Consider the following 11145-nt stretch of genomic DNA (forward strand, 5'->3'; position numbering starts at 1 on the left):
TGGGGCACCGAGGGTGCCGAGCCCCGGCCCGGTCCGGGTGCGCCGCTCAACATCTCCAGCAGTCGTCATCACCGGGGAATCCAAAAACACCCCCGGGACAGCCGGGGCCGGCGCGCTGCCGACCGCCACGGCTCAGCCCCGTCCCCCTCCCGCCCCTCCCGCCGCGGGGCCCCTTCCCCAGCGCCGCCCCCGCCGCCTTTGTGCGCGGCGCGGGGCAGCCCCGCTCCCGCCTGCGCCCGCCCCCGGGTGAGGCGTTGGGAGACGGTCCCTTACGCAGTAAAGTTCGGCGTCGGTTTCAAGGCTCCTCCCTCCGGTGAAGCAGACTGCGGGGCGCCTGGAAACCGGTCGGAGGGAGCGCGGCGCGGCGAGGCGAGGGGCGCGGGCTCGAGGGGCCGGCACAAATGGTCAGGCGGCGGCGGCGGAGGCGGCGGCGGCGGCGGTAGTTGGAGGCGCGGCGGACGCTGCCGCCGGTGCGGGCAGATCTGCGCGCTGCGCTCCGCGGCCCCGTGAGTGGCGACCGGGGCTGCCCCGTCCCTGCCCGCCGCTCCCTTCATGAGTCGCAAGTTCGGGCCGGGAGGAGCAGCGGCGGCGGCGGCGGCAGGGCGGCGGGAGCCCGGCAGGGCAGGCGGCACCGACTGAGCATGGCCGGGCGGCGCGGGCCGGCGGTGAGCGGCGGCGGGGAAGTTGGCAGCGGCCGGTGCCCGCGGCTGCCGCTGCTGCTGGCGCTGCTGTGGGCGGCGGCGCTGCCGGCCGGGGGGCAGCTGCCGGCGTCTCAGTACAACGGCGAGCGGGGCATCTCCATCCCAGACCACGGCTACTGCCAGCCCATCTCCATCCCTCTCTGCACTGACATCGCCTACAACCAGACCATCATGCCCAACCTGCTGGGCCACACCAACCAGGAGGACGCGGGGCTGGAGGTGCACCAGTTCTACCCGCTGGTGAAGGTGCAGTGCTCGGCCGAGCTGAAGTTCTTTCTCTGTTCCATGTACGCGCCGGTGTGCACCGTGCTGGAGCAGGCCCTGCCGCCCTGCCGCTCCCTCTGCGAGCGGGCCCGACAGGGCTGCGAGGCCCTCATGAACAAGTTCGGCTTCCAGTGGCCCGACACGCTGCGCTGCGAAAAGTTCCCGGTGCACGGGGCTGGCGAGCTCTGCGTGGGGCAGAACGCCTCCGAGCGCGGCACCCCCACGCCCGCCCTGCGCCCCGAGAGCTGGACCAGCAACCCGCACCGCGGGGGCAGCGGCGGCGGACCCGGGGGCCCGGGGCCCGGCGAGCCCCGCGGGCGCTTCACCTGCCCGCGGGCGCTGAAGGTGCCCTCCTACCTGAACTACCGCTTCCTGGGGGAGAAGGACTGCGGGGCGCCCTGCGAGCCCGGCCGCCTCTACGGGCTCATGTACTTCGGGCCCGAGGAGCTCCGCTTCTCCCGCACCTGGATCGGCATCTGGTCCGTGCTCTGCTGTGCTTCCACCCTCTTCACCGTCCTCACATACTTGGTGGACATGAAGCGCTTCAGCTACCCCGAGCGGCCCATCATCTTCCTCTCGGGCTGCTACACGGCGGTGGCCGTGGCCTACATCGCCGGTTTCCTCCTGGAGGAGAGGGTGGTCTGCAACGAGCGCTTTGCCGAGGACGGTTCCCGCACCGTGGCACAGGGCACCAAGCGGGAGGGCTGCACGATCCTCTTCATGATGCTCTACTTCTTTGGCATGGCCAGCTCCATCTGGTGGGTCATCCTCTCCCTTACCTGGTTCCTAGCTGCTGGCATGAAGTGGGGCCATGAGGCCATTGAGGCCAACTCCCAGTACTTTCATCTGGCCGCCTGGGCCGTGCCAGCCATCAAGACCATCACCATCCTTGCCCTTGGACAAGTGGATGGGGACGTCCTCAGCGGCGTTTGCTTTGTGGGCATCAACAACGTGGATGCCCTGAGGGGCTTTGTGCTGGCCCCCTTGTTCGTCTACCTGTTCATCGGCACCTCTTTCCTGCTGGCTGGCTTTGTGTCCCTCTTCAGGATCCGGACCATCATGAAGCATGACGGCACCAAGACAGAAAAGCTGGAGAAGCTCATGGTGAGGATAGGCATCTTCAGCGTCCTCTACACGGTGCCGGCCACCATCGTCATTGCCTGCTATTTTTACGAGCAAGCTTTTAGGGAACAGTGGGAGAGGAGCTGGGTCACACAGAGCTGTAAGAGCTATGCCATTCCCTGCCCCAACAACCACAGCGGCCACCACCCGCCCATGAGCCCCGACTTCACTGTCTTCATGATCAAGTATCTCATGACCTTAATCGTGGGCATCACCTCGGGCTTCTGGATCTGGTCTGGGAAAACCCTGAACTCCTGGAGAAAGTTTTACACCAGGCTCACCAACAGCAAACAGGGCGAGACCACGGTCTGAGACCCCTGCTTGCCAGGCTAGGGAGATGCGGGACAACTGAGGCTCTGCCTCGGGAAGCAGCTCCTTATCCAGCTTGGGCAAACTTTTGTGACTGCGAGAGGCTTCCGCAGGCGGCGGGGAGCGGAGGACGAGCCAGGGGAACCCCGGTGCCTGGGATCTCCGGGCTCTGCCCTCCCCATGCCGCTCGGGCTGTCTCCTGTAGGAGCTGAACGCACTGTCAGGTTGGGGGAGAGGGATGTAAATAGCCTCTGTAAGATTTTGTAAGTATATTTGTATTTAAATTACAAAAAAACTCACTTTTTTTAATTATTTAGGACACTTCTAACCCGTTTGCAGATTTTACTTCCTTGCTTCCCACCCCCTTCCCCCCCTTTTTTTTATTTAAAAAAAGAAATGGCTTTGGATTTTTATTTCGTAGGGCAGGATGGGAAAAGCTGCCGGTAAGAGAATCGAAAACAAACCCCCTTCTTCTCCCCCACACAGGTTAAGTAATGGCTTTACTCGGAATTTCAGCTGCATGAGCAGGAGGGCCCAGAGCGGGGCTGCGGCCGGGGACGACTCCTGGCCCGGGCTGGGTCCCGGTCCTGGTCTCGGCCTCGGCCCGCCCGCGGTTCCGTGGAGTAGGGGATGGGGAGGAGCGGCGTCTCCCGCCCCGGCGCCGTGCGGGGAGCTCGGACCCCCGGCCGGTCCCGTCCGGGGCGGACGGAGAACCGCCCGGGCATGGCGCAGGGACGGCGCTGCACCGAGCCCCGGCTCCGCTGACCCCCGCCGGGCCTTTCTGGGGGTACAAACAGGAGCCCTGCTCGGGGCCGGCCGCTCTGAGGAGGGAGAGCCCCTCGCCGTGCCCGCGGCGGGCTTGCAGGGTCCGGCCGTGCCACGCGTGGCTCAGGAGGAGTTGGCCCGGTTCGGTGTACGAGTTGGGGTTCACACCGTCTGCACCTGTAGCACCTCCGGTGGCTGAGGAGGTGGATGGCGACAGAGATACACGGAAATACCCTCCTGCTGGGTTTTTTTCTAAGCCCACTTTGCAGTCCGGGGGCGCCCCGCGGGTGCTCCTGCCGCCGCCTGCCCCGGTCCCTCCCCGCCGGGCTGCTGCCGGCTGGGGTCAGCAGGATCAGGAAATACGGGCTCGGTGGAAAGAGCTTCTAAGGAATAAACGCAGCATTCACTTTGGGGCTTTTGTTTGTTTCCTCCCTGCCCCCTAGTTATATTCATACACCGGCTCTTCGTATGGGAAACATAGGAGCCGTTGCCATTCCTCTGAATTCTAATTCATTGAGATTTAAATCATTACACATAATGAAGGTGTGATGATTTTTGCCCGTAGTAAAAACAATGGAAAGGAAAACAGAAGAGCAGAATGCTTAAGCACTCTGGTGAGACCTGAAAGAGCCTCTGCTATCTTTTCCCCCCTTTTTTTTCGGTACAGAAATAACATTGCATACTGCAAGGATAAGATACCATGTGTGCAGTGTGTCTACTACCTTGTGTGCTCCTGGGTGTGTGGGATTGTGCTTCTAATACATTAAGAAAGTTAAAGACGAAATTGTAACTTTCAGCAGATGCATTTGAATATGTAGATCTCTGTATGAAAAACAGCAGAATGCTACTCTCCCGATTGTATTGTTTTGAACTTTTTTTTATATTACAAATGCCTGTATTTAGGTTCATAAACATTATCTATGGCTACCATACCCTGAAATGCAAAATTATTTTAATTTGGTATGCATTTATTTCTGTTCATTATCACAAGATCATCTATATTTATAGAGGAATAGAAATTTATATATATTAAATACCATATTTTTAATTTCTCTGAAATAAATTGAGGTTTTGTACAAAAGTATCTTGTCCCTTTACGTATTCCTCTAATTCATACTGTGTGAAAGCAGTGTATATACTACAAGATGTGGGGGATTCCTTTTTTCTTTTCTTGAGTTCACAGTAACCAGCTGGAATTCAGTGTAGGAATTCATTGTGCATTTTGGTTTTTATCTCTGGGCCAGTCTAGATTAATCCTTCAAAAGAAGTAATGTAAACTGTTCAAGATCTCTGACAGGGTATGGTCAGTAGTGTGAAATCCAAGAAGAGATCTGCTATATGGCAGGAGAAGAAAGAAGCTCACCAGTTCTTTTTTTGTTGGGTTTGGTGGGTGTTTTTTGTTTGTGTGGTTTTTTTTGTTGGGTTTGGTTTTTTGGGGTTTTTTTGTGTGTTTTTTGTGTGTTTTTTTGTTGTTTTTTTTTGGTTGCAGAAAAGCTTTTCTTCTCATTTTATTAAAAATAAAAAAAATTCTTGGTGCTTAAAATGACACTCAAATTATGTTGCAATATTGTCAGAAGGTTTTAGGGAGTAAAATAGTTTTAGTTTCATTAATTTAGGCTTTTTAGTTAATCCAAAATTAAATGTTCATGGCATTTCAGCTTTATGGAAAGTACACACTTTCTTTAACCTTTCAATACAATATATTTTTTAAATTTTTTTTTTTCTGTAATTCATTGTTCGAAGTGCCATTTGGTAAATGTGGGTTTATTAGGAAAGACTGGTTAATTATCAAACTTGATTTTTGATTTTTAGTGTTATAAGCTAGTAAAGTATTTAATTCTGTAGATGAGGAGATTTGTATCTGGAGGCAGATAAAAATGATTTTTGGCTTGTTTACTCTTTCAAATCATGATGCATAAACAGCCATAGAGAAGTAAGGGAAGCTTAACAGAATTTCTCTAAGGTGAGACAAGGGGGCAGGATTTTCTCATTATTTTAAAATTTATTCTACACAGATATAGTTCCTGCTTTCTCAGATATTTGCACATTTTTCTCAAGGTTTTGCGGGTTTTTTCCTCCTTTTTGGGGGCCTATTTTAACATTTAAAATTGTGCTGGTCAGCACTCTGCTAATGACCTGAAGTACAAGGCATTCACTTTCAGTTAGAATGGAATTCTTTTTGGTCAGTGTGTAATTACATTTCAGCCGTTTTGGCTGATACGTTTTCTTGCAACAATGTATGTGATTTATTTATGGGTAGGAGAACACATTTGTTTGTAACAAAGATGTTCTATTTATGGTAAAGTTGGGAAGGCCAATTTTTAAAAGTTCTTCGAAATGAAGAATGGGATTTTTTTCTTCAAGAAGCAAAATGTCAGTATTTACAGTTCATGATTTGCAGCAGATATGAATCCCCTTTAGTTCTCTGGATTTTTTTTTTTTTTTTCAGAGCCAAAGCTCCATGTTCAATCTTGGTTATTTAATAAATATACTAGAGAGTGCAATATGTTTGTAAATCTGTTGAAAGAGCACCCCCTGCTTTTTTGTTTGCTAACTTTTGTGACCCTTCACAGGGCAGTAATTTGCAAGGGTCACAGTCATCACTGACTGCTGTGGTGCTATCTGTGTGGCTCATCCACCTTTTTATATTTTATTTCTCAACACATAATGGTATTTCAGATGTTTTATTAATAAGACACAAAGATATCTTTTGCATGGGGCATCAGTAATGGTTTTCTGGTAGAAAGAAATCTGTCCATTACTCCAGGGGGTTTTAGATGGGGATTTTTACAACATAGTCTGGGTAATTGTACCATGGTTAATAGAGAAAGTATCAGTATCAATACAGTAAGTAGAAAGTATCAATACACAAAAAAGCAGTTTTTCCCACTTCTCTTGTCCCTGTCACGGTTAATGTAAGAACAAAACTGTTATAACAAAGTTTTTTGGGCTGAAGTTCTTGTTTAGGCATTCCATCCATACTCAGCAGCTTTGCTTTCCCTCATGGGAAAATGAGGGAAATTTATACTTATATACTTTATATGTATACCCTGAAATGAAGGGATACTCAAAATCACCATTTCCTTGAAGAGGGCTATAGCCTGAAGAGCTGGGGATGTTGATTTACTGTTCATCCTTCAGTAACAGTAATGCTCTTTAATGCAGTGGCAAATTTGTGGTATTGGAATGAAATTACATGCTGTTTCCATAACAAATCCTATTGGGAAGGAGTAGGATTTCTGGTTTGTTCATATAGTAATGCCCAAAATTTCTGGTATATGCACATATTTGTGTGTGTGTTGTGTTTGGTTTTGTTGTTTTTTTTTTTTCATAGAGAGGCAAGACAAGAGTGAAATCTGGTGATGCTCAGTTTGCCTTCTGGATGATGCCCACCCTTCTGCTGTCATCCCTTTGCACTTTATAAAAGAAATATTATTCAAAGGATAATAAGTAGTTATAAGAAGAGACCGCTGTGTATTTACATGATAAGTATTTTTCAAAATAGGCTATGGGCTAGTATCTCATCAGTCTTTTGCCAATCCCAGTCACAAGAGACAACTTCCAGACTGACACTGGAGTCCTTTTTAAAAAATGTGCACCATGCAACTGACCAGAGAGAGCAATCCTGAGTTTGGCATCTAAGACTTGAAAATTTTTGAGACTACTCTTGCATGAAGTTTGCATTTGTGTGACAATCTTCCAATCTAGTGCTGCATGGCCTCGGAAAGAGCTTCAGCTAGCAAAACTCAAGACAGATGAAGAGGTGCTAGGTCAAGTGTTTAAATGATTGCCTATAAAAATAAGGAAACTGAGGCACAGTTCTGTTTTTATCACGAATTTACCCTCTAGTGCTCAGGCACTGAAATTGCATTTTATTTGATAGATGTTTCCAATGATAGCACTACATGACTGGCAATAATGTGCAAAATCTGAATATCAGCCTCACCCCCCCTTTTAATTTTAGATTTTATTGGTTGCTGTTTGCCTTGCTGGACCCCGAGCATCATTGCTCTGCATGTTGTGTAAACTTGGATTCAATGGATTGGATTCTGAATTCAAATGTTGATTCAAAAATGCAAGTCAGTAATCTGCTTAGACCCATTCGAAGAGAGGGTTGCTCTTGTGTCCATAGCTGTAAGATTTTTTTGTATTTGTAAATCTCGTGTCTCTGTTGTTCAGTTGAACTGTAAGGCTTAGACAATGATTTATGCTCATTTGGAGAAAGAGAAATTAATTTTTCTTGCTTTGGACTGACCCCTTTGCTGTTTCTGTTGTTTACAGCATAAAAGATAAATGCTTTGTTCTGAAGCTCCTGATCAATTTTGTTCAACCATAATTTAAAAATGGGTTGGCAGATTTAGGAACAAGACTTGTCTTACAGCTGAGGCCTTGGTTTCCACAGTTTAGTTTTTAGAAGCCTTCAAACATTTTAAGATGTGAATAGCTTCTTAAGGACAAACTAAGCATGCCAGGATTAGGTTCCTGGACACATTGCAATCATTATGAGCCCCATATTCATTTGTGAATGGTGTTAAACACCACCCTGTGATGGTGTTAAAGCAGACTAGATAAGCCCTGTAAGAAAAAAAGGACAAGTATAATTGCATTTACATGCAAACTTAAATTCATTCAGCACCTTTTGTCATTTGAGGTCACTAAATGGAGAAGCAAATGTAATTCCTGTCATATGGGAGGGATTTCAGTGAATTAGCAAAATAGACCTTAATAAACAATATATAATTGTAAGTGTAACATCTTCCAGATAAAAGCAATACCATTTCGATAGTTCAGTTGTAGACAATGCTTCAAAAAAATTTAAATACTTCAAAACATGATGAATTTGTAGGTCATGACAACTGTGTTTCAGATCCCAATTTGTGTTTATTCTAAACTTCCAATGTAACCACTTCAGAGAGTCTTCCAGGCATGAGGTCTTGCCCTTGTTTGCATTCAAATCAGCAGCTTTAAGTTGCTTATCTTGAAGTTGAGTAAATAAACTCTAGTTTTCTACTCAGACAACACTTAATGAGGACCCAGGCCCACATTCAGCTACCAGCTTCTTGTGAGGTGAGGCCCCCACAAGCCTTGCCTTCTCTTGTATCCTAAGGCTTTATTGCAGCGTGTGAAGAGTATCGGGCATCACTGGGCTTCACTGAGGTGAAAACTTCACACTAACCATTAAACTGATGTAAACACGCTGCATTGGGAGGCTTCTGTCAGCCACTGTGTAAAGTATTTTTGATGGGTTGTCTTAGAAATAACTTCTTCAGCAGTGCTGAAGTCATAGACTTTTATTTGCAATTAGCTGTCATTTGCATGGTTGCATTATTAGTGGTCTGCAGCATTTAATAAGGCATTATCCTAGACTAACATAGAATGCTATTCTATGTCAAAAGTGCAGCACCTGTGGTATCACCAGGATCCCTTTGGGTGAGAGAGAAGGGTATTTTTGTCTAGTTCTAGTATATCTTGGCTAATATTAATTACTCGCTGCAACACAAATTTAGAAATATTTATGGGGTAGTTTAATGACAAAGACCACTGAGAAGAAAAATTAAAATGTCCTTTATCCCTCAGGTGGGATGTCTTGATGCTGTTTTCTTGTGTACTTGTTTGTATAATTCAGATCCCATATAACTTTATGGTTTTATGTCCTGTGACTCAGTGCTAGTCTCACTGGCTGTGTTTACCTGAGACTAAAGTATGGCTCAATGATGCTCTATGACTGGCCATGTTGTCTTCTTCAGGCTAAGTGCTATTGCTTTGTTACTTTGAGCTCCATGGCTAGGCTCAGGGCACTCCAGAAGGGCAGGGCAGCCAGCCACAGGAGTGTGCAGTCCATTTGAGCAGCACAGGACCATGCCAGCCCCCACCTGGCACCTTGCCCACCCTGGTCCAGTGCCTGTAGCTCCACTGGGCGCTGGTCTGTCACTCCCACTCATAGGTAGTGTTGGACTTTTCCTGCAAACTCCATTGATATCCTACTGGCAGCAGCACTGCTGAGGCTGTGCTGAATTGGCTCCTTTTCCTGGCCATGTGCTGGTTCTTTCGGTTTTCCCCACACCTACCTAGGGCGCAGACTATCCTGGCTGCTCTTAACCCCTGCAATTGATGGAGGAAGTTATGGGCAGTATGTGCCATTACAACATCCCCCTCCCCATGTTCTACTGCTCTCCTGCCTGTCATTCTCAGGTGACTCCTCTGGAAGTTTCCTTGCTTCAGCCACTGTCAGAGTATAACTTGGTCAGATCTCCATTTATTGTTGAGAACTGACACTGCAGTTTGCCTCACAAAATCACTGCTGTTCCAACAGAGATGTGACTTACTCTCAAGGTGTTTGACAGTTTATTCATGACATTTCACTTTTAAATACAAGCACAAATACTATCCCAGAGGAACTGATCTTGAGTTTATACTGAGAGTACAGAGTGGGCAGGTAAGAATTTTCCAGTTGTTTAAATTAAAATATTACTGCCCACTGTGGTAAATTCATTACATGTGAAATAGAGAAGTAAAGGCTTCAACACTCCTTTATGATTGCCTTCAGGAAAATGAATGTTTCATTTATAGCCTACTCATCTACAACTGCATCCAAAGAGGAAATAATAATAAAAAAGCCAACACAAAACCTCAAGGTGGGTTTCTCAAAATATTTCTATACATGAAAAATTGTAGGAAAACCAGCTCATCACAAAGTCAGATTTTGCAATGACTCTTGTTAACTTAGTACTTACTTTTTCTATACCAGTGAAAGCTTTGCTTTTATTTTCTGTGAATGGGGAGGATAATTATCCTCCTCTTAGCATGAAGCTGTCTTTTAAAAGACTGCAAGTAGTTCATTTATTTACTTCTTAATTAAGAAAATAGCTAGTCTAATTCTGAGGGAAGTGAAAGAAAATTTTGCAGCCTGCTTAAAGGTTTAGCATTTTGTAGGATTGGGCACTCGACTGTTAACAAAATGAATAGAAGGAAGTGGTGCTCAGTTATAAGAAAATGGATTCTAACCAATTCCAGTAAAGAGTTGCAACTGGGATGACTTAACTTGGTGTCTGAGCACCACCTCCACTTCCTGACACAAAGATTTGCAGTTCTGGAGTGGTGAATCATACCAGCTCTCAGCCCACATGTGACAGCAAATGGGGCGTGCTGTGCTGAGCACTGCTGAGCCTGGAGTCCTTGATGTTGTGTTGTGTTGGGGCTGTTCTCCCCAGGTGTGAGGACATGGGGAGAGAGATGGAAATCAGGGCCTGGGTAGGCAGCTGGCTGTGGTGTGCAGGCAAGGAAAGGCCAGAGAGGCAGGAGGAGGAGGGACTGCAAAGGGGGAAGGCACTAGGACATGGTGGTCTGCACAGGCCAGGTTTGAGATGCTGAACTGGGAACTTGTGGCAGTGCAGCATTTGCGCCTGTCTTGCCAAGGGTAGCTGAAGACCACCATAACTCAGATGTGGGAAGGGAATGGCAAGCAGAAACCATGGCCAGGTCCTCTAGCACATGCCCCAGAGTCACCGAAGGTGGAGACAGGGAAACACCTTGTCTGGGTGTTTCAGAATCCCAACAAGACAAACCCTCTGTGTTGCCTCACGAAGAAGGACAAGCAGAGTGGGCTGCAGACCTGGGGCTGAGGCAATGGTGGGATGGGGGCAGGGCAAGGCAAGGAGCTCAGCCAGAGTCAGCTCCCTTTTGATGGCAACCACAAGGCTTCCACAGGTTTCCCTGGATCCTGTTTTCCACTCCAAGATTAAAAATCTCCCTACAGGGGAAAATGGAAAGGAAATTGTGTGGTAGGCTTTGCTATGTTTCCAGCTGACTATTTCCATAGAAGTGGGCAGCTGGGTCCAGTGTTTCTTAAGATGTCTTTGCAGTAAGGGTGACATCCCGGCTCTGCTGAAGGCAACAGGCAATTGTGAGCCTCCCGTTGGTCTCCCAAGGGCTGTAATTTCATCTTGGCTTCAAGATGCATTAGGAAGTGCATGGAGATCCTGAA

At 47.8% G+C, this 11145-nt stretch overlaps 1 protein-coding gene across 1 annotated transcript; it reads left to right on the forward strand.

Annotated features, from left to right (window-relative positions):
• The first annotated feature begins 286 nt into the window (after nt 1–286).
• FZD1 (frizzled class receptor 1) lies at nt 287–4242 on the forward strand. The gene has a single exon (XM_015618265.3). The coding sequence runs from the start codon at nt 642–644 to the stop codon at nt 2397–2399; it is 1758 nt and encodes a 585-aa protein (XP_015473751.1). The 5' UTR covers nt 287–641; the 3' UTR covers nt 2400–4242.
• Nucleotides 4243–11145: the final 6903 nt, after the last annotated feature.

This window comes from Parus major, chromosome 2 (genome assembly GCF_001522545.3).
Source record: "Parus major isolate Abel chromosome 2, Parus_major1.1, whole genome shotgun sequence".
Classification (NCBI taxonomy): domain Eukaryota; kingdom Metazoa; phylum Chordata; class Aves; order Passeriformes; family Paridae; genus Parus; species Parus major.